The sequence below is a fragment of the Rhinolophus sinicus genome, chromosome 3 (assembly GCF_057876585.1).
Source record: "Rhinolophus sinicus isolate RSI-liver-muscle chromosome 3, RSI-T2T, whole genome shotgun sequence".
NCBI classification, from domain to species: Eukaryota; Metazoa; Chordata; class Mammalia; order Chiroptera; family Rhinolophidae; genus Rhinolophus; species Rhinolophus sinicus.
In genome coordinates, this window is record NC_142503.1 from 183,588,425 (window position 1) to 183,611,492 (window position 23,068).

Genomic DNA, 23,068 nt, shown 5'->3' on the forward strand with positions numbered 1-23,068 from the left:
CATATATCCATTAGTTATTATTAGCATAGCAAACCAGTCCAAAACTCAGTAGCTTAAAACAATAAGAAGTGATTATTGCTCACGAGTCTGTGAATCCAGATCAGTTTGTCTGCTCTCTCCTGGGCCCACTCATGTATCTGAGGTCAGCTGGCTGGTCTAGGATGTCAGGTGTAAGATCACGGTTAGCTGGGGTCATAAGGGTCTATGGGTCACAGCCAGTGAATCCAGGAGTGTCCATCTGGTGACTGGGGTGGATTCCAAGGGAACTAGCAGAAGTATGCGAGGCCTCTTAAGTCCTAGGCTGGGGACTGGCAAGCAAACACACCTTTCCTTCTGCACAGCCTATTGGCCAAAGTAAGTTACAGGCCAGCCCAGATTCAGGGATGGGGAAACAGACTCTACCTCTTGATAAGAGGAGCTACAAAATCATATCACAAGCGACTAGATTCAAAGAGGAGAATCATTAGGGCCATTTTTGCAATCAATTTTTACACAACCTAATGAGAGAAAATTATCACGGGCAGCCAAATGTGATTTCTAAGTGTCGGCCAAAGTTTTCCCCCTGATCTCAAACAGTTAGAAAATCCTCAGGGTGAAGTTTCTGCTATTCCTCATTTCTACTCCTGCCGGCACACATACACATCTTACTCAATCCCCAAGATCTTGGTCTCAAACTAAAGCAGAAGTGGATTTACTGTCAGCACTATTTTATATTCTCCTTTGGGGTTTTTACAGGCCATGTGGATGACATGCCACCCTCATGAGGATTTGTTCAGGGCGAGTCTCTCTGTGATGTCTCTCCCTGCCTTACAAAGTGCCTACAGATGACATGTGGCCGAGTGCTTATCAGGACATCCTCCAAAGGGTGCCTCAGCATTACCATGAGGAGTACCAATGCCTTGTAATAAATATTACAGGAAAAAGATAACACACGAGAACAGCCAAAAGCCCTGAGGAGCAGGAAACAGGAGCTCACTGAAGATTACAGGCTGAGGCTAATTATATTCCAGCCCCCAGCTGCTGGGGAAGCCCTCTCCACTCCACTTCCTTGCTTCTCTCACACTTGCCCCAATGGTGACCACTTGGGAAATGCATTACAACTATGGTAGCTGAGTCCACAACTATTCTCCCTGACCCAGGCCCTATATACAGCCTGGCGGGGATGCAGAATTTATTAGCGCATCTCTACAACGAAGGTGCTGCTTTCTGTTTTGTAGAAAAACCACGCTGACCTTTGGGTTAGCTTCACTCAAATTCCCTAAACACCTACCTGTGAAGTCTGGGACAGCAGGGGGTGGTAGAGAAAAGAAGTCCAGAAACCATAAAACACAGGATGGCAGAGAAGTGGCCAGGCCTGGATAGTGCCCGAAGGGAGAGTGGGAGGAGAAAGCATACGCTGCTCAATGCAAAGTTGTCTAAAGTGCATGGTTTGGTTCCCATTTAGACGGCCAGCTTTGAGTCTGCTTGGGAGGATAATTGCCTAGAAGACTAAGCAACAAGAGTGGATGAAAAACACAGTGAACTTTAAAGAAATGCCAAATTCTCCATGAAGAGGCCTCAGAAAAGCCACCTTCAAGAAGATACTGCATTCAATTCCATTTACGGAGAAACCCTAAGAGGTTCTGAAAATGGGCAGAACAGGCCATCGGTCGGAACACTGCCCACTTTTCTAAACTGTATTCTATCCCCAGCACTGGGTCTGGGAGAGAAGCGGCTTTTGTATGTATGGCGATGTCGCAATGCACAGTGGCCAAAGTGCAAATGCCTGTGACGGCCAGGTGGCTGTCACTGCTGTGAATACCATGGGTGGCGTGGAGTGGAATCCATTTGTTTTTCAATCATAACCAAAAAGAGGCACACATTTAAACCTCGCATCTCCAGGAAAATCATCGCCCCGGCTCCCACCTTCATCTGTTGTTCACTCAGCAACAAAATAAGTGACATTCTCGGATTATCTTCTAAAGAGCTGGCTGGTTGGGCTGCAATCAATCTATGCTTTTGATTTATTAGCCAAGGGGAAACCTCAGCTATAAGAAAGCCAACTGCTGCTGTGATTACCAAGGAACATTGGAAATGACAATGATGAAGAATTACTGATTTCAACATAAGACATACTGTACTTTCCTGAAAATTCTTAGAAGAGGGGTGTGCAGTCTAAGAAGGGGATTTTTACCCTGCCTGAGCCCTTCACAGTCTGAGCCCTACACTAGATTTAGGGCTACTGTTTACTGCTGCTCTAAAAACCTAGATATGTTAAGTGTAGGTTGCTCCTTAAGTTGCCTGCACGGCGGTTCCAAGGAGAATCTGTGCTGCATTTGCAGAGATGCCTGGGCACAGGCCAAACGTCCCCATGTGTCCTGGGAGTGACTTTGCTGTGGGCAACTTCTATGGCAGCTTCCTATGCCTTCTCCTCTAAAACCCCTTAGCTCAGCATCTTCACATTCCAATGTCATCACAACGTAATTCATTGTGGCTATTAAAAGAATAGGAATGTCTCAAATATACTATCGTAGTACAGTGTCAACGTAACATTACACACAGCCTTATCTTTCCTACAACGTTTTCCTTGGAACTCCCCAGGTATTAAAGTTTGGGCTAGGCCACGAACCAGAGGCAGCCGTTTTTAGTCCTTCCTTCACATGGCTGTGCCATCCACAGCTTGTATTTGGAATAAATATGGAAATCAGTAGCCTGTTAACAATGTAGCACTTGATTACTCTGAATTACTCTCTCACTCACAGCAATTGAGGAGAAGTCCTTGGCACCAGCCCCACGCAACAAACCTGCTTTCCAGCCTCCTCCAAGTGCCGTCCGACCCTCCTCTCAAAGAATTCTCGGCACACTGTACAAAGCTCTCCATTTTCTCCCGTAAATACCACATGAATCCCACATTGAGCATCTGACTTTTTTCTTCCCAGAGCACCACAGATGTAATTCAACACTTTCATATTCGTATATATTTATATATATTTAATTAGACCAACTTATCTTTGAATTCTTTCACTCAACTCCCCCCCACCCCCCGCCCCTCGCACTGGCATCTTTCATTCAACAATGAAATATTTTAAATAGGGTTTTCTGTTTGCTTGGCTTGTTTTGTTTTGAGACAAAACGTCATCGTGGTCTATTTTAAAGCTATGGTAACAATTTGGGCTACTTTTCAATTAGTCAGAGATGACCATAAAATGCCCACAATCCTTAGCAATTTTCCTTCTTCAAAACCGATTTGGTAAGCAATATAGTTTTGTGTGTTTTTTTCTCTCTCTCTACAGGGCCAAAAGGGTAAGTTGTACTAACCAGAGGTAATTAGTACATTAAGTTTTGTTTCAAGGCCAACCTATCAGGTTACAAGTTCTAATAAATCCTGTTGGGAAAAGACATTTCTTTGTCTTAAGATGACTGAGAACTAACCAATCAAACAAAACACCTTCACTTCTATCCGAAACTTGCCCTCTAAACACAATGGAAAATAAAAGCCAACACCAAAGCAAATAAAATGAATGAAGTGGCCCCGCTGCGGGCAGCCCTTACCATTGGGAGTGGAGGTCCCCTCCGGACCCTCGCATGGGCTCTGGCTCCTCCTGGGGTGGGGTGAGGGTGGCGAGGGGTCCAGGACGTGGGTGCGGGTAGAGGTATGCTCCATGCATGCTGGAACAGGACTCACCGTCGTCTGCCTGCCTGTCTGCCACTCCGTCCTCTCGTCTGGGTGGGAAGGGCCAAGATGAAAAAAAATGTGCAGGTTACTCACTGGCCTTCCCAGGCGGGCACACCCAGGAGGAGGGAGAGGCAAGGAGCAAACAGGGAGATTCTTCAGAGCCTGGGCTCAAGATCTCGCTTTTGATTCCTTTTGTTAATACTTTCTGAACTTTACACTCGATCTGTACAGACATGGGTACTTTGGGGAGGCAAATAACACTGGGTAATTAGATTCCAAGGGTTTAATGCAAAGGTTACTTTGAAAATGCAGTGCTTGCGTGCACATGCTTGAAAAAACTCCAAAATGTGTTTCCACTGTGTTTGAGCATTAACACTGGCACAGGAAATGAGGGGAAGGGGCTACTTTGGTGCTGGGGCCTGGAATGGCCCAGAGCAGGCAAAGTTGGATGTGATTGAGACAATGAATTTCCCTATCTCTTGGGCTCTAAGTTTTGGAGAAACAGGATTCTTTGCCTTGTATCAGATGCACATTCTTCAAATGGGTACCTGGATATCAAGATTTTAGAAATGGATTCACATTGAAAATGTACGAACTTACTACCTGATAGCCTGGCCTTTGAAGAATCCTAAAATGAAGCTTTTCTTAAATGGAGGGATCATTTAGTAATTTGTTTTGGTCTAAGTGTGGGTGTTCATAAACAGAGGTCCAGCAGGGTTACTATAAAAGACAACGGAACAATGGAGCCTGGGGTCAGGAGGAGGGAACTAACACCTATTAGTACTGACTCTGGACCAGGTACTTATCTCATGGAAATCCTGAAACTGCCCTTCTGAGGGAGGCATCATTATTTCTCTCTCACAGGTGAGCACACTGAGACTCAGAGGTCAGGTAACCTGGCTAGGGCTTGCCAGCTACAGAATGGAAGGCCCAGGATTGGGACCCCGGTTTGCCTGAATCGAACACCCAGTATTATCCCAGTATTAGAACAGCATACCACCAGGCAAGTCTTCCACCATTCCTGAAGAAATAATTCACTTGCATTTGACCTAAGGCGAGGTTATCTTCTCTTAAATATGTATACCATTTCCAAAGTGGATATGCTAAGGAATACAATTCTGCAGGATAATAGGTACAATAAAGGTAAGAAAAAATGTGCTGTACAGGTTTCTTTGCTGTGGCTTCTCGCAACCTTTCACATACCAACATATATTATGGATCTCCAAGCTCAGGACTTCCAGAGTACCAGGTTTCCTTCCCCAAAGCTTTGTCACTTGGGACGAGGGGATCTTTTGGGTTTGGGAAACACTGTTATAGAGATGGGTTACTGTACTTTTCTCCCCCTCTGCTGTGGTCTGAGTGCTCGTGTCCTCACAGAGTTCACATGTTAGAATCCTAATGCCCGACGTGACGGTATCAGGAAAGGGGGCCTTTGGGAGGCGTTAGGCAGTGAGGGTAGAGCCGTCATGAGTGGCATTAGTGCTCTGATAAAGGAGGTCCCACAGAGCTGCCTAGCCCCTTCCACCTTCTGAGGATATAAGTCTGATCTGGAAGAGGACCCTTACCTGACCATGCTCACACTCTGATCTCAGATTTCCAGCCTCCAGGATTATGAAAAACAAATTTCTGTTGTTTATAAGTTTTGAATTTATGAAAAGAAAAAGTTCATGACAAAAAATTTCAGATAGTATATAAGGGTATAAAATAAAAAGTAAAAATCTGTATTCTCTCTAATAATCAGTCCCATTCCCACTGTTAAAATTTCTCATGTATCTGCTTCAGAAATTGTATGCATATAAAGCACATATGAATACCCTTTTAAAAATAACACAACCAGGATTCAAGTATAACCATGAAGTCTTATTTGGCAATTAAAAAAAAAAAAAAAAAAAAAGTGATGTATTTGAGATTTTCCATCAGCATATTAAATTGCTACTAGTAGGTAAGAGTCAAGAAAAGTAAAAGGTAGGTCTATAACATGGGATTACTACTTTGTAAAAGGGTCCTCTCCGTGGGGGACGTTCTTCATGATTCAGTGTCAGAATGCCTGGCTTCCCTTTCTAGCTCCGGGTGACCTCTATACTGGACACTCATATCTCAGATGGGGAGGACCCTTGGACCTAAATCACATCACAGGTTGTTGTGAGGATCAATAACAATTATGATGACAATGACACCTCCGCCGCCACTTATTGACCACAAGTGTCTGTGCCAGACACTTTTCTTAATGTTTTGTATGTATTATTTCAATGAAGCCTTACTCTCAGCAGCCCTATGAAGCAGGTGGTATTATTAGCCCCATTCTACAGGCTGAGAGAGCCATCTCACGTGTGCACCCAGCATCAAGTGTACAAGAAATGCTTCAAGTTGTAGCAGCAAAGTAAATATGATATCGGCAACCCTGGTCTTTGCCACAATGTACTTACTCCTCAAAGTGGCACTGTAAAGTGGGTCCCATTTTCCCTTAGGAAAAATGTTGTAATTGGGGTTTCTATTTCAAAACCTCACCTTGGTTTCCTATAAATTCCATGCATAATCAGTAAGATCGTATAAAAACAGAGATACAACAAATCTCATAATCATTTAAAATAGCAAAATGATGTTCATGACTCAAAGATTTTGAGAGATGGTTCCCACAAACCCCTTTCTGCTTACTGATCAATGAAACCACATCCAGAAAAATATGTGGGTCTCCTCCAAGGGTACATACCTTATGACACTGTCTCAGTCATGAAACAATTTTTAAATATGCTTAAATTTAAACCCCATGTGATGGCACGAGGGCTTCCAACACATTCTATATGTACACACAGAACATACTGTATCATAAATCTGACATAATATTAATACATAAGTTAGAACAAGCATCATTTCATTAGAAATAGCTTTCCCAGCCTACTTAGAATTTTAAAAGCCATGTGACGAATGATTTGACTGACTCATTTCCCTTAGAAAAACTGTCTAGGGATATTGTGAATCAACACGTTCTTATTCTCTCAATAGATTTTTCTGTAAAATCCAGAGGTATTCAAAATCGGTTCATTGGGTTCTCTCCCCTCTAACATCACTGTGGAAGCATCTCCATAGTTGAGACAGCACTCAGAGCCTTAGCTTTGGTTGGGGTACCCATGTTTCGACCTGCTCCTCCTGCCAATCTCTCTCTCTCTCTCTCTCTCTCTCTCTCTCTCTCTCTCTCTCTCTCTCTCTCTCTCTCCCTCTCTCCCTCCCTCCCTCCCTCCCCCTTGCTCTTGCTCTCCCTCTCCCTCTCTAGCCCCTCTCCCTCTCCCTCTCCCCTCCCTACCCACCTTCTCAGGCAAGGAAAGCCTTGAAGGTGAGGTAAGTCACAGAGGGACCGAAAGAGAGAAGGGGGGAAGAAGACAGTCTTGCATTCCTTTAAGGTGGTTACAGTTGAGTGGGTACTATGCATTTTACTTGAAGGGTTAAAAAAACAAAAAAAGAACAGGACAGAGAACTTGACTCTTTCTCTCCTCCAGCTTTGACCCCCCACTCCAATACTAAATACAACTTTCAGCAGAAGCCTAGAAGATGGTGGTGGTTTATTCATTTGGCGGGTATTTGTCCTCTGTCCTGCCCTCTAATGTAGCATAATCTTCATGTCGGATGCATTGTTTCTTATTTTCAATTACATTCAATGACCATCCATCCAGAAAGAAGTCCACTGGCAGCGAGTGCGGCCCTGCTGTGACATACACACATTTCAAAGACATAAATGCTCGCTTCTACCACTGTGCAGTCAGGAGTAGGGGAGGGACCGCAGTGCTCGGTGGCATCCAAGACAGGGCTTGGGTCCCAAATCTGCTATTGATGTTCCAGTCAAGTTCAGGTCCGAGTTCCAGCTTCTTAGTCTCTCGAATGAGGATGACAGCATCTACCTCACAAGGCTGTGATTAAAGATTCACTGAAAGAAGCATGTAAAACATTTGTAAACGGCCGAGCACCACACAAATATTAGGTAGTGACCAACCATCACAGCTGCCAGCTCTCTCAATGTGGAGGGTGATCATTGCTGTAGTAGAGAAACCAAGTTGTTTCTGTGGTTCTACGTCCCCCAGCCCATGGCCTAACCAGAGGCTGTTCCCAAAGTAGGTCCATCAGAACACTAACCAGCTGGTGAGCACAAGTCTAGTAGAAAATGGACAATCTCATTTTCATGTGAACACAAGACCTCTTCCTCCATTCCTCTTGCTTTATCAGGCCTTCTGAACTACTTCCTTGTCATGTTTATGAAACAAATTTTACAAATTTGTTGTGGAAAATTTCAAAACTCCACGTAACAAAACTCCATGTACACATCACCAGCTCTGACAATCACCAATTCAACCAAATCGTGTTTCCCCTCTATCTCTACCCACTCTGGATTTTCTGAAGCAAATTCCCAGTATCATATCATTTTACCCATAAATGTCCACATGTAGCTCTTAAGGATAAGGATTCTGCTTGTAAATAAAACCAAAATGTTATGACATCCAAAAATGAACTACAATTACTTAAATATTATCCAATATCCACTCAGTATTTAAATTTCTTCAAATGGCTCAAATATTTTTTTTTCACTTTGTGCAAATCAATCCTGCAACTGATTGAACGATGTTGTCTTTTTTTAATCTAAAAGTTCTTTTGCCAGCTTTCCTTTTTCCTTGCAATTTATTTGTTAATAACCTGATCCTTTTGTCATACAGATTGTCCCACAATCCACATTTTGATGATGGTGTGATTTTTGGTGTTCCTCTGTCCCCTTTATTTTCTGTGAAGTCATAGTTAGGTCTAGAGGCCTGATCAAATTCAGATTTGATCTTTGGATAGAATAGCTAGTTCATTCGTGGTCGTATGTACCTCCATCAGGAGGCAACTCGTATTTGATTACCTCTGCTTTTGTGCACTTAGCAGGCGCTGAAAATCAGTGCTTACACAGTACTTCATAGGGATTGGAAAATGGTGATTTTCTCCCATTACTTCTTCATTTATTAATCGGGATGCTATTATTATTATTAAAGGTTTACATTTGCCTGAAATTAAAGCATGTATTTTTGGCTACGAGGTGTTATATTAGATGATAGCTATTTGTTCCTTTCTATCTATATATTTCATTAAAATCTATTATAGTAAAAAGACGACTTAGTCTAATAAAAAAAATACTCCATTAGATCTCAGGGGAGGGGAGGAGAAACTAGGAAACATTATTAAAAAACCTTCAATGAAAGGGTAGAGAAGGACTGGTCCACAGTACATCATTCAGATTTAAATTTGATTCTGTCACTTGTGAGCTATGATATTTGGTCAAAATTTTTAACATTCTTACCTCCAGTTTTCTCCTCTATAAGATAACAACTTCTGCCTTATAAGGATTCATGATAAAATATGCAAAGAGCCTGTTCCAGTGTCCAAAAAAATTACTAGATGCTCAATAAATTATAGTAACACTGGTTTTTACCATTGTCTACCCCATACCTCGTCCACTGCGTGGCAAAGAGCAGTTGCTCAATAATGTTAGGTGAATAAATACAGAGCCGATTGGCTTTACTTCGTCCCAAGCTGATGATGGCTTTAATATTTCATGATGCTGGGGATATAGGAATAAACAAAACAAAGTCTCTGCTCATGAATTTACACTAAATCACGTGTAGGCATTAAAAAGGTAATTATTTGCTCCCAGGTTAATTATTGGCTATTTTGAAAATAAGTACTGTTGGTAACCATCAGGGTTGGGGCAAGTGAAGGAAGCAGGATCAATCCATCACCAGAGACCTGAGAAGACACCAGTTTTCTTCAAAACAAAAATACATCAGTACTGTCATTACATTTGACTTGTCCCGAGGTGCATTCAGGGATCACTTAGTATAGAGGATCAAAATGTGTCCCCCCAAAACATAGGCTGAAGTCCCTGTCAGAACCTGTGAATGTGACCTTATTTGGAAACAGAGTGTCTGCAAATATAACGTAGTTAAGATGAGTTCATACTGGATGAGGATGGCTCCCGAGTCCAATCTTTGGTATCCTTGTAAGAAGGAGCAAAGAGACACAGAGATACACAGGGAAGAAGACAGAGTGAAGATGGAATCGGAGATTGGAGTTATGCTGCCGGAAGCCAAGAAACGCCAAGGATTGTCAGTAACCACCAGAAACTAAAAGGATTCTAGGAGGCAAGGAAGGATTCTTCCCTACAGCTTTTTGGGGGAGCATAACCCTATTGACACATTGACTTAAGATTTCTCTCCTCCAAAACTATGAGAGAATACATTTCTCTTGTTTTAGGCCTCCCAGTTTGTGGTAACTTGTTACAGCAGCCCTAAGAAACTACTACACCCAGTGAGCCCAGACCAAAGCCATGGGCCAATCAGCCTTCCTTTGGCTTATTTAGCAGAAAAGAGAGGAAAGGAGGGGGGACTCCTAGACAGGAGAACCTGAATCAGTTTTAATTTATCTTACATCAACTGGGCCTGACTGAGTCTTCAAAGCTGTGCAAGTACCAACAGGTAGGTAAGCCTGCTTTACCTGAAAAGCAGGTAGGTAGAAGCCACGAACTTTTAGCACTGATACCTTGGGAATGAGACTGCTCTTTGTGGAGTTTGGCTGGGGTGTGGAGTGGGGGTGGGGGGCAATGACAAATTGACATCCTCCTCCACAGGCATAAAGGAGAAACTTGAATACAATCCAGGATAGTGAGGGAAGCACGCTACCCGCGGCAGCAGGCTCTCTATATTGTATCTCAGGAAGGCTCAATGGTCTACTGCAGATGCTCCTAAACACTCTCCTAGTTGGCTAACCAGGCTGAGCCACCACCCACCTTGCACTGTGAGAAGGAGTCAGTGCAATAATGGAGTAGAGAACCTGGCATGCAAGAGGCGCTGGTCTGGCATCCGTCCTAGAGCCATTGTCTGGATATCTGTAATAGTAACTAGTGGTGTTGCCCATTCACAAACATCCACTGAGGCCCTTTGTGTGCCAAGCACTGGGCTGGACCCTGGAGAGACTAAGAATGAGATACAGTCTTTGATAACTTCCTTGTGTTAGGTGTGTGGGATTAGGGATACCTTCCTTTCTTTCTTAAAATGTCTTTTGATGTTAATAGTTTTATAAGGAAATGCTTAAAACTTTGATCTACTTTTTCAAAAAAGATGTGGGAAAAGCTGCCATGTGCATTTACTGGGTGTGTGTGTGTGTGTGTGTGTGTGTGTGTGTAGTTTATAAACAACATTGCTCAATCTTTCAGCAAGGCGCAGCACTTGATACCTAGGGAGACAGTGCCCGTCCTCTAATTTACCTTCACCCACACTGTGTTCTAACACTGAGTCAGTAGCATATGATTTAGCACTTAATTGGTGGCTAATTATTTCAGGTATGCTACTTTTATTTTCCCAGATTAGCTCCCCCAGGGCAGGAATTACCTCCTTTCACATCATCTGTTAGCACCTCTCAAAAGCCCACCAGGCCCCAAGATTAGCTGGCCTTACAGATGGAAATGTGCAATAGACTTCTCTCTACCTTTCTGATTAAAAAAAAAGAGCTATCCCAAGCTACCTAGTGGTTATGTTAGGGCAAGGAAGGAAGCAGAAAAGATATGACTAAGAGTCCTGCTCACTTTTAGGGGCTGCTTCATCATTTCCTTTTGGTTCTCCCTGAAATGGCACCACCAAGAGCAGAGGGCAAAACATGCACCGGGACTAAGAGAACCACCTGTGAGGCACCAACACCTGGAAACAGGTGAGGGTGTGCGTGTGCGCCATGTGCACACGACCTGAAGGCTAAAGCAAATCAGAGCCTTCCTGGTGACGTCTGGAAGGTTATTGTTCCTTCCTGACTGCCAGATGCTTTGGATACTTGCTAGAAGCAACAAAGAGTATTCGACCCCATACATCTTTGGAAACGCGGATAGGAGTGGTGTGTACCAGACCCTGTGCCAAGTTCTTTCCCTCTGCTCTTTTATTTATTCCACTCAGAGGCTCTACCAGGTAGCACTAACCCTGTGTCAGCAGATAGCAAACTGCCCAGAAAGGGCAGAGCAAGAACTGGATCTCATGTCTTGATGACTCCAGCACAGACTTTCTGCAAGAACCCAGTTCAACACAATTGGGAAGGAAGACCATATTCTTTATGGATCCAAGCAAAACTGTTAGTTCTTTACCATTGTTCTCCCATACCTGCAGCTTCTGCTCACCAATACAAGCAATGCATTTTGACCAGAGACCCTCAAGTAATTCCACAAAGCTGGCCTCTATGCATATTTCTAGCCTTGGACAGAAGAGAAAAAGAGAACTCAATGAAGCCACCAAACTAGGGTTAAAAACTACACTCTCTCCCCTCTCCATGCAGACAAGCTGATTGAGGTTAGAGCCATAGAAACCAAACAAAAGGCTCTCAGGAGGAGCCCACACCTCCTGGCCTCTGCTGTCAGCCACTGCGGGGGGGGGGGGGGGGGGGGGGGGAGGGGGGGGGGGAGGGAGTCCCCACCCTCCTCCATCCCTCAACAGCACGATGAAGATTTGGCCTGTCATCTTCCCAGGGAGCAAATTCCACAGCTGTCTGAGAGATGGATTTTTGTTCTCAAACAACACAGCAGCTCCTCCTTTAAAGCCAAAAGTCAGCAATAAAATGGGTCATAAACCTGTATATGGGGTTATAACCCCCTTAGAGTAGGCGGCTGGATTTGTCCCAGGCCTTGGGCCTGTCAAAACCAAACTCTTCAGGAAGTTCCTCAGTGTCACCATGAGGAGGGGGAGAGGTTGGTGGAGGTCATGGCTGTCACGGTGCTGTTGCCACAGACGGCACTCTTCAGGCCAGGTCCTCCCTGGTCTCGAACTCACAGGCTTATTGGCCTGACACCATCTGTTAGCAAACAAAGATATGCAGCTTGCTTTGCAGATTTGGCATGATTCTGAAAAAAAATCACTTTCACACACTCTAAAATGTCCAAGATAGCACATAAATGACAAAATAATAATAATAATTGTAATTATTATTATTATTATGCACTTTATATACATCATAAGTCAGCACTATTTTTGAAACCAGTAAAGAAATCTGAACTATTTCCTTGTTAGACTTATTTTATTTGCGCTCCTGAATATCTCTTTTGGGGATAGAAATTCCAGGGAGGAGGTCATCGTTATTCAGATATTAAAAATATTTTTATTGTTGAGCTCTTCAAATAGGCTTCAGTATATAAAACCTACCTCAATGCTTTGAATTTCTTTTATTACCTTTGTAGAACTAGCTGAACTGCAAACTGTTTAAGAGAAAAGTTTACAGGTAAACTGTTTCTGGGACTGAGGACGTTTAGCTCTTTTCAAATAGGGAAGACATTTTAGAGCAAAAAGATTAGATTTACTCTTTATGGATCCAAGATGCGGTGATAATAATAATAACTATAATAATAATTATTATTTTATTGGAAGAGCTGACATCTTAGTAAGCACATCTATAATATCAAGCCGTTTTCTAAGAGCATTAAATATATTTTTATTCATCTTCACAACTCTATGAAATGATTATTAAGACTGTTCTAATTTTGTAGAAGAAACTGAAGCTCAGAAAAGTTAAGTGTATCTTGAACAAGGTCAAATGGCTAATAAGCCAGTATTCAAACTGGGCAGTTCAAACTGAGCTCCCAACCTCCTCCACTCCTCAACAGCGTAATGAAGATTTGGCTTTATTATCTTCCCAGGGAGCCAATTCCATAGCTGTCTGAGAGAGATTGATTTTTATTCTCAAACAACACAGCAGATCCTCCTTTAAAACCAAAAGTCAGCAATAAAATGGGTCATAAACCTGTATATGGGGTTATAACCCCCTTAGAGTAGGCGACTGGATTTCTCCCAGGCCTTGGGCAATTAGTCGCCAAAGAACTAGTGGCAGATACTAGTAATCACTGCTTGAACATGGAATGGGCTGCCTCCCTAGAGAGAGAGAGAGGGTCCTTCAAAGTGAGAGTTGTTCAGGCAGAGACTGTTGTAGTGAGAGCACTGGAAATATCATTAAAGGGACGATGGCCAAAGTCAGCAATGCGACATACATGACCTGGGTGGAAGGTAGTGGCAGTGGACACGGAGGTTTATTTTAACATGTGGCATGATGGCAGCTCAACAATGGCATAAAAGCAACCCAGGGGAAAGGATATCATGCCAGTCCTTCCAAGGTTCAGGAAATGAGGACCACAGGGAGAGGAGGGTAAGACAGACTACTTAGGAGAAGGAATAACAACAAGACGCATAATATACAGGTAGAGAAGGCAGGATTATTTTCTCACCATTAACAAGGGTTTGAAAGAGGAAAGATGGCTCAGGATGGAGTAAATGAATTAGTGAGTGAATGAATGAAAGTCCAAGGAGGGGTCAGAGGGGCTCTGACCTCAGAAGGATGGTCAGCAACAGCAGGGAAGAGGGAGACCCTGGGTCGGGAGAGGAGGGGGCTGTATCAGTGACAGGAAAGGAGGAAGCTATTGGAGAAGTTGTGGAACTTTCCCATGGTTGCTAGTCCTAGCCCAAGGTTCTAACTGGAATATTAGTGTGAAAATGGGAAAATCGCTGTGAGCTTTAGATGAGACAATGTATGGAAAAGTATCTGATGGTGCCTGGCAGAAAGTAGGTGCTCAATAACCTTTGGTTGAAGCTAAAGTTGAGTTGTGTGGACCTTGGGAAAATTTCTCCTCACTGTTGACTTTTGTTTTTCAGCCAGATATTTACTGTATGCTATTACAGGCAACGTGTTTGAGGTGATCTAATGATGAATCAGACACTGACATTGCTTTGACCCTCGAGGCACATCCATAGAGACACAGTGTAATCTGGTGGTGACTACCCACTTGTCAACAAGTAATTACTGAGCATCTACTACATGCCAGGCACTTAGTGATACACCAAGGACAACAGAGAGTCCCCGTGCACATGGAGTTCATGTGAGCAATCAACAGGCAGACCCTCAGAAACAGACTAATATTATTAAGTGGGGTTAAGTGCAATGCAGAAAACAAAGCAGGGTAGGGAGATGGAGAGTGAACTGGGCCCTGGCGGCCCTATGGTAGAGGGGGTGATCTGGGGAGTCCTCTGTGAGGAGGTGATAAATGGGCAGAGACCTAAATGGAGTGAAGGAGTACCTTCCAGACAGAGGGAACAGAAAGAGCCCGGAGGCAAAGAAGAGCAAGCAGGCCAGTTTTACATGAACATGACCAAACAGAAAGTGGTACGTGATACAGCAGAGCTGCTGCTGTGATAGAGACGGTACTCCCACCTTGGGGGGTAGGGGGAAGGGTGTATGGCGTGTATAGAAGGCATGATGAAGAATCAAGAAAGCCTCCTGGAGGTGCTGGTATCTGAGCTGGACCTTAACGGAGGGACCCCATTTAGACCTGTGACAAAGGAACACTGTAAACCAAGGCCCAAGGGGAAAAAAACAAGGGTATTTGGGAGAAGCAGAGAACAGTTAGACTGTACACTTAAGGGGAAAAAAACAAGGATATTTGGGGGAAGCAGAGAACAGTTCGACTGTACACTTCAAATATGAGCAGGTTATTGTATGTCGACTATACCTCAGTAAAGCTGGGCGGTAACATCATGGTCTATAGATCTTAAACAGGGCCCCTATAATCATGGGAGATAAACACTAAATTTCTACAATTTTTGTGGCACAGATTTCTTGTGATCATGAATATCTGTGTTTTCTTCTTTTGGGGCACACAGTTAAGCCACATTTTCCCACCTCTCTGGCAATAAGGTGTGGCCAGACTCTGAGTTCTGGTCAACAGGATGTGCACCCCCATTTCCCACCCACCATGTGAATGGACGAGACTGACGACACAGAGTAGCCTGGGTCCCTGAACTCGGGAGCACAGCACCCTGTCACCACCCTGTACTCATAGGGGGTTGAATGAGAAATAAACACGAACTGTGATGAGCCACTGGAATCTTGGGAGTTATTACAGCAGTTAGCCTCCTGCACAAGGGTATTATATAAGCTGGTTACATAGAGTGAACATACACAGAGAGTGCCAAAAAAAGTACACACATTTTAAGAAAGGAAAACTGTATTAAAATTGTAATACTCAATACACACTGATAACAAAAGATGAATACAAGTGACTTGTATTTGACTTCTGCAATTAAAAGAGGTGCTCAAAGTGGTTACTGTCAGCATCCAGACCCTTCTGATTACGACGAACTACTGCTTGAGCAACGTGCTCACTTGTATACATTGTTTTGGCACCCCTGTATTAACATACCATGCAAAGTATATTATATATTATATTAATCATTAATGTATGTTATATAAAACACATTAGTATATTAATATTCCTAATACCAATATTAATAGAGGGCAAATCACTGAAACTTAGTAAGCCTTAGTTTCTTCTGTGAAAATGGAGGACATTTTTCTGCTTATCTAACAAATTGTAATAAAGAATGAATAAAATTATGTATTTAAAAGCTTTTGGAAAACAAGTGTTTTTCACCTAAAATATAATTATCAAAAGTGTTATTATAAACGTCTGTATCTGATTGCCTTAGACCAAGTTCATAGTTTTACTTCCAGTGAGGATCAGGTAACTTTTCTTTGTTCCAAGTCAGAAAGAACTTCCTCTTAGTTCCAGCACCTGCCTCATATTTGATATGAACAGATGGATCTGAAAAGCAATCATTGATTGGGACTGTTCTTTTTGGCACAAGATGGGAGATGGATGGGGGGGATACATTCAAATGTAAATTCGTAGGCAATGGCTACATTTTAAAAAATATAAATATAAATTCTTCATGGGAAAGGCTTTATTTATGTTTTCTCATTTTATGTTTTTGTCCCAAGGTCTGGCCTTCAAGTCTAATCCTGAAGGGTCAGAAGGGATGTGAAACCAGACAGATGCACTGATGACCCAAACCATCACTACTGGAAAAGGAGCCTCCAAGTGCATTGCTGTGTTAGCAGTGCAGGAGCAGCAATGAGAGCAACGGGGTGTGGAAAAGGGCACATGTGTGCCCACTCACAGAACTACAGTAAACACCTGGGATTTATTCCAGACGTCTGTGCATAGAATAAGAAAATGTTCTGTCAGTTCCCTATTTAAAGTGGGTGAAGTCACACACCTTCGATGAATGTCACTTCTTCATTTTAGAATTAATAAGCTAAATTATGCCACAGTAACAGATAACCCCAGAATCTCAATGGCTTACAATTATAAAGATTTCTTTCTCCCATTACATCCATCGAGAATTAGCTGCAGCTCTGTTTCCCCTCATTCCAGGGCCCAGGCCGAAAGAGTAGCCCCTGTGTGGAACATCAGATTTATGCCCAGCCTTCAAGGATATTGCCCTAAGAGTCCAGGGGCAGGCTCACATAATGCGTAAGGATTTAAAAGTATAGACCACGCTAAAACTTGTTAAACAACGTAGGTCCTATCCTCCTTGACCGATATATGTTCATAACAAGCACGAGGCTTTAATGGAATTGCGACTTCTTGGATTCCTTGGAGCTCCACACGGAAACATCACCATGCAGGGAGAAGTGGCCCCTGGCCTGAGTCCTGCTCCCCCACCCCACTCCATCCTGCACTGTGAAGGCTCCCCTGTCCCCACATCCAAGCTCTGTCCTAGCCCCTGTAGGCCTAGGGGCGCACACACCAGTGGCATGGGCTGCACTTGGATGCACAGATCCAGGAAGAGGCCTGGAAGCAGCTGTCTGTGCAGAGGATTCTGGAGTCCTGGGTCCATGGACTGTGGTCTAGAAGGTGAGGAGTGGGGACTAGTAAAGCCACAGGGGCACCAGAACAGGGTCCAAACCGGAGTCTGAGGGCAGCATGTGGAGCAGTGTGAGTGACGCTGACAAAGGGGAAAACGTGTGGGGTGGAGGCAGATGGAAATCCGTGCGGGATGTGTCACTTCCACCTGCATTTCGCTGGCCAAAAAGTAAGTCACGTGGCTAAACCTGACGTCAATGGGGCGGGAATATCATCCTGTTGTAAGAGGGACCTACATCAAAGGGAGGGACGTGAATGTTTTGACCGGTAATATAATCTTCTTTCCTTAGACACCAGTACTGAGAGTCTAAGGAAGGAAGAAAAACCCAGAAGTTGAACATAAAGGTTACCAGCCAGCTCACAACTGGTTGCTTTCTAAATGCTGTGAAATGACATAGCCCCTTGCAAATCGCAGATACTCAGTGAAAGCTGGGGGAACTGGACTGAAATGTGCCAAAGTGGAAAATGCCCCCACAATCCCAGCATTCTCTGCATGAAAAGGACTTGGTGAAGGGAAAGCAGTAAGTCTCCTGGGACACATTTAGGCTCAACTAATAATGTGTTGCTTGAGGCAACCAATTTGTACAAACCAACCAATCTTGGAGAGGAGGAGGGGGGTAAACAATTTACAAAAGTAAACCTGGCAGTTTCTCCCTACCCCCACCCAGAGCCCTCCCCCACCTCTTCTCAGGAAAGCTTTTCTTCCCTGATTCCAATTCTGCAGAAAAATGCCACAGTCACAAGTGGCTTCAGAAAGCATGTTCAGTGAGCCCACCCTTCAGCCAATGAGAAGTGACAGAATAAAAGAATTTACCTTTCTATAAAAGTGGTTTACACCAACTAGCCAAGGATACAAAATAGAACTTTTCTGGGGTTCAATTTCCGTTTTTCCACAACTTTAAAAAAAATATTCTCTTCCCACAGACTGAATCCTAGTTCTACAATATGAGGAATTCTGAAAACTACATTATATTGCTATCATAATAGCTACTCATTATATTCCAAGATTTTGACTTATTTTTGTCTTCCAAGCGAAATATATTCAAGGTAAAAAAAAAAAACCCCAAACTCATAAAATACAAACATGCCTTAAGAACAACAAGAATCCCCTGTGCCCCCCTCAGGCACAATGGTAATTACAGTTTGCTGGGAATTTGGGGCCCTGGATCTAGTCTGATGCTCTTCCAGCTGCAGCAGGATTATGACAAAACAGGCAGCAGAGAAACGTGCACCGTCTTGTAAAGTGACATGCAGCCCCAGTGATGGTTTCATGCCATCCTCCTTTACAAAAATGACAGGAGAAACTTTGGGAGCATCTAAAAAGTTCTTGTTACGAAAATTGGTATCTCGATTCCATAGCTTTCGACCCAGCATAAACACTTGTTTCTGATGGGGGGGGGGGGGGGAACAAACACAAAACAAAAAGAGTCCAAACTCCCTGGGGATATCCTGGTGCTCTGGCAGAGCTCCACTGTGATCAGTTAAGTGCAAATGAATCAAGAACATTTGGCCCACATTTGTTTTAAAGCCCATGAGAGTTTAAGTACAAAGAAAGTTTGGCAAAATATAGTCTTGGGTCTACTAAATCTAGAATTAAAAAAAAAAAAAAAAAGTCAGAGAAATGTAGCCGGGCCTGTCACCAAGTAACGCTAACTCTGTAAATCCAGAAAAGTTTGTCAAAATATTTCTTTCTGCTTTCTCTGGTTTCCTAACACTGTAGCAACCGCATGCACTTCCAAGTTTGCCGATATGTATGTTAAGGTTTCTGTACCAGGTGACCAGTAGGCAGTATGGATTAATGGAAGACTAAATTTATTTATATATGTAAATATGTATGTATTTACATATACAAGCATAAATTATACATATATGTAGGTCCATACATACATACACATAATTTCAGGTATTTTCTAGTCTCTAATAAGCTAATTGACACTATGAACCTTCAACAGAGGGAGCATAGTATGACCTAACACACTGGCGCCAGCATCCCAGTATTTCTTGGGCTGCTGCACGGGACACACTTGAGAGAAATGCTGGACTCTTAAATCCAAACAAGACACAGACGTCTGGGCTGCAGAGGACTCACCGCCTGCAATCTCACTCCTTTCATTCATGGGTCCATTCAGCAATCATCAAACACCTGCTATGTGCTTCACTCAGTGTTGTCATTCCTCGCTCTGCATATGCCTGAGCATTATAATCCCACACTTAAATCTACACTTTCCTCGTGCTTAAAAGAAAACCAAAATGGAAGCCCACCACTTACCAGCAGCTTATGCCATTGCGAACATTTGTGTTTTCTTGTTCCTGGCTGCAATGGGCTTCAAAGGCAGAAGACTTGTTTTTATTCCCTCGACCCTCTTACTGTTTATCCATCCATGTAGAACTAGTGGCATTACAGAGCCACACTGTGAAGATGACAGGATGTGCCTGTCATCTAGGGAAAGGGGACGCTGGGGAGATGGGGGGTGAGAGAGGCAGCCAGTGTTACCAGGGATCTTGCTTCTTCCCAGTTCTCCTGCCATTTGCTCTGGAGAGTTGGACCCCAGAGCAAACATCAGCACTGCTGTCCAGCTCTGCCCCACACTCTGGTCTGGCCAAGGCTAGGGGATTTGTTTGCCTTCCTCTTCCAATTATCCCTCTGGTGAGAAGATGAGAAGAGAGTGTAGGCTGCTCCGTCTTTCCCTCCACAATTATGCTGGGAATCAGGATTGCCGTGTGGGGCTGCCAAACCCCTGCCTGCCTCAGATGACGGGGAAGCTGTGGCTGTGCCGGGCGAGCCCCGGGGCCAAGGCCAACAGGCTGGGCTTGGGCCTCCAGAACCCCTCTCCACACAGGAGATGAATCACGGAGCATCTGCCCCCGTGGCTTCTTCACATACCCCGCTGCCAGGGAAAGCCTGGGCCAGCTGGGCTGAGAGACCTCTGCTTCTCCCCTGACTTCCCTCCACAATGCTAAATGGTGTGGGGTGAGGGGTAGATAAATGACAACTGTCTCCCCAAGGCAGTTCCGCCTATGCTGAAGCCCCTGCAGGCCTCTGCATTGACCTACCTCTCACTGCTGACAACCAACCGCAAAGCCCCTCTCAGATCCCATCCCACCACGCGTGTAATTTACAGTCTTCTTTGGGGCAAGAAAGGAATAGACAGTAATTATCCTCACTTCCCACATCAGAGGGAAATGAGGCACAGAGCCATTAAGCTAGAAATTGTCCTTTATTCCCGCCGCACTTGGCATTGTGCGAAGCACCCTCACTCATGTTCTGTCACCCTACCTGGGCAAGGACGTGCACCCCATTTCCTGGATGAGGGAGGGAAGCTCTGGGGAGATGATATGCCCGGAGGAAAGAGACACAGATGAGAATCTGCTCCACAGCCTCAGAGGGATTCAGGTTACCCGGAATGAACCATCCAGCCTCGAAGGAGGGCTCTCCCAGAGACGGGGTGTGATCGACCTGTCCCACAAACCCATGGGACCCAATGACAAGACTGACATCGGGGTCTGCCGAGGATGCGGAAGGAGAATCTCCACAACTTCCTCAAGGCTTATGACAAAAAGGACAAAGATGACTTGTTCCATATCTTTGAGGAAAGGGCCAAGAATGAGGATGAAAAGATTCAGTTTTCTGAGTTCTGGCCTTGGTGGGGGACATATCCACAAACTACCACAATTCAAGCCAGGGAGTGATGTCCTGTTTGGGGAGGCTTCAATTTAAAAAAACAACAGTGAAAACAAGACATTATTTTTTTCTCTGTGTATACATGTATCCAAGTTCAGTTTTGCGAGAAAACAAACAATTGCAGAAGAAATTGGGTCACTTGGAGAAGCTGAGGAGCAGCAGCACATTTAATAATCCTCACTGAGAAGGAGTTGAAAACTATGTGACAGATTCCCTAAATCAGAGCTTCAGATGCAAACAATCAAAAGTGGGGCGGGGGTTGTCACCTACCCCAAGGCAACAGACAGATAAATAGGATTCCAGGCCCCAGGGTGGCTCTGGGAGGTGGAAATCTGTGAAAGGCAGCTGTGACTGGTGGTGTCTGTCAGACCCCAGCTTCTAGGCTGGCCCTGCCCCCTTCCAGGTTCTGGGCACTGAGAGATAACAGGCACTTGGCTCCGTAAAAATCTGGAAAAACCTAAGTGTGGCCCAGAGCTTGATGAAGGGACAAGCTCATTTATACTTTTTGATGAGAAATTCCTGCCAGCCTTGCCCCTTGCTGCCCCGATGTTTGTCCTGGACCCCTCAGCTTCTGTAGCATTTTACAAAAGTTTATTAAATGGAATTGATTCCCCTAAAAGTTTCAAACAATGAAATCTTCAACAACAACAACAACTAACGAATAATGTAAGGTTTTTTCCTCTCCCTGTAAATGCAGTGACATTTGCCAGGAGTTTACAGGTTTGGGTTTCCAAGCTGTGTGTGACACGGTTGCTTTCCTCCTGGGTGCTGTTTGTTATTTCATTAAGCTGCTGCAAGGCAGAATGGTACTGGCTTTCTTGTGGGTTTGCTGTGGAACTACAAAGGCTTTCCATGAGTGTCGTTTGAGGAATTTAGCTATTTCTCAATTATGCTTGTTTTCCCTGTAAAAATAAAACTATTAAACTTAAAAAAATAAAAAAAGATTAGCAAGAAGTACAGGGCACTGTCACAGGCCTGGCTGGGGAGCTCTCCATGTGTACAGAATCTTTGAAGCTCTCCATAGCTTACTGCTTGGGTAGACGGATAAATAACAGAGGCTTAGAAGCACTTGGTCATTCTCCTAAACCTGGTTTTTTCCTTATCTTCCTTCCATCCTGGGACCCAGGGTGAGTTAATGGCTTTTCATAGGTCAGGGTGTTCAGGAAGAGCCACCTGGGGTTCCCACAGCAGGGGCTGCATCCAGACACGGTCTACATGGCCTGGGGAACTGCTCTCCAAGCCACTGTGTCTCATTTTCCCAGGACCCTGGAGACACCGCTTGCCACCTCTGGGCCTGGAAGAATAGGTGGAGGTGAGATGTGAAGGAAGACTGCCATCCTAAGCAGATGGAGGCCTTCCCTGGTGCCTGGGCCCACCTGGGCCCTTTCCTTATTAAAGATTTACAGTATTTCTTTTCACAATGCAGTGTCTAGAAACTTGTTTACCTACCACGATGCTGTGGCCTCCCAGCAGCCATTGTAAACACTCAGATGATAAGAAAATATTAGCTTCTTCCTCAAGCTCTGCCTGCCACACATCTTGATCCTATTTAGGTAAAAAATAACCCCCAAGGCAACAACAACAACAACAACAGAAATATAAATTTATATTTATATGCATCCTCTATACCTACGTGTACAGAAGGTGTGGAAGGTAACACAGCAAACTGATAACTGATGACTCTGGGGGCATCACCAGGTTTGGGAACCACTGGAAAAGGCTTTGGATCTTTGACTGAAATCCAGGTTCACCCATTTCCTAGTGGTGTTCTCTCAGACTAGTTTCTTAACCTTTCACAGACTCAGAGCGTCAACTAGGAAATGGGGAGAATGACACCTGTCTGGCAGGATTTTTGTCAAGGCCAGAAAATACACACCTGGCACACAGCACAGACTCAGTAAGTCTTGGCTATGAGTATTACTACTTCTGCAAAAGAGGACGGTTGCCCAGGAGACCACACCTCCAGGCTCCCTGTAGCCACAGAAAATGCCTC

General features: G+C 44.0%; 1 protein-coding gene across 4 annotated transcripts in view; it reads right to left on the reverse strand.

The window, feature by feature from the left end:
- STON2 (stonin 2) overlaps positions 1-23,068 on the reverse strand; it is a 127,173-nt gene that overhangs the window by 48,159 nt on the left and 55,946 nt on the right. For 3 of the 4 annotated variants that reach the window (XM_074327087.2, XM_074327085.2, XM_019731112.3), the window contains exon 5: positions 3,532-3,702. The exons of the other annotated variant lie outside the window; for it this stretch is intronic. In XM_074327087.2, coding sequence (XP_074183188.1) covers positions 3,532-3,702 — 171 coding nt within the window. The remainder of the gene's footprint in view (positions 1-3,531; positions 3,703-23,068) is intronic. 4 annotated transcript variants of the gene reach the window in all.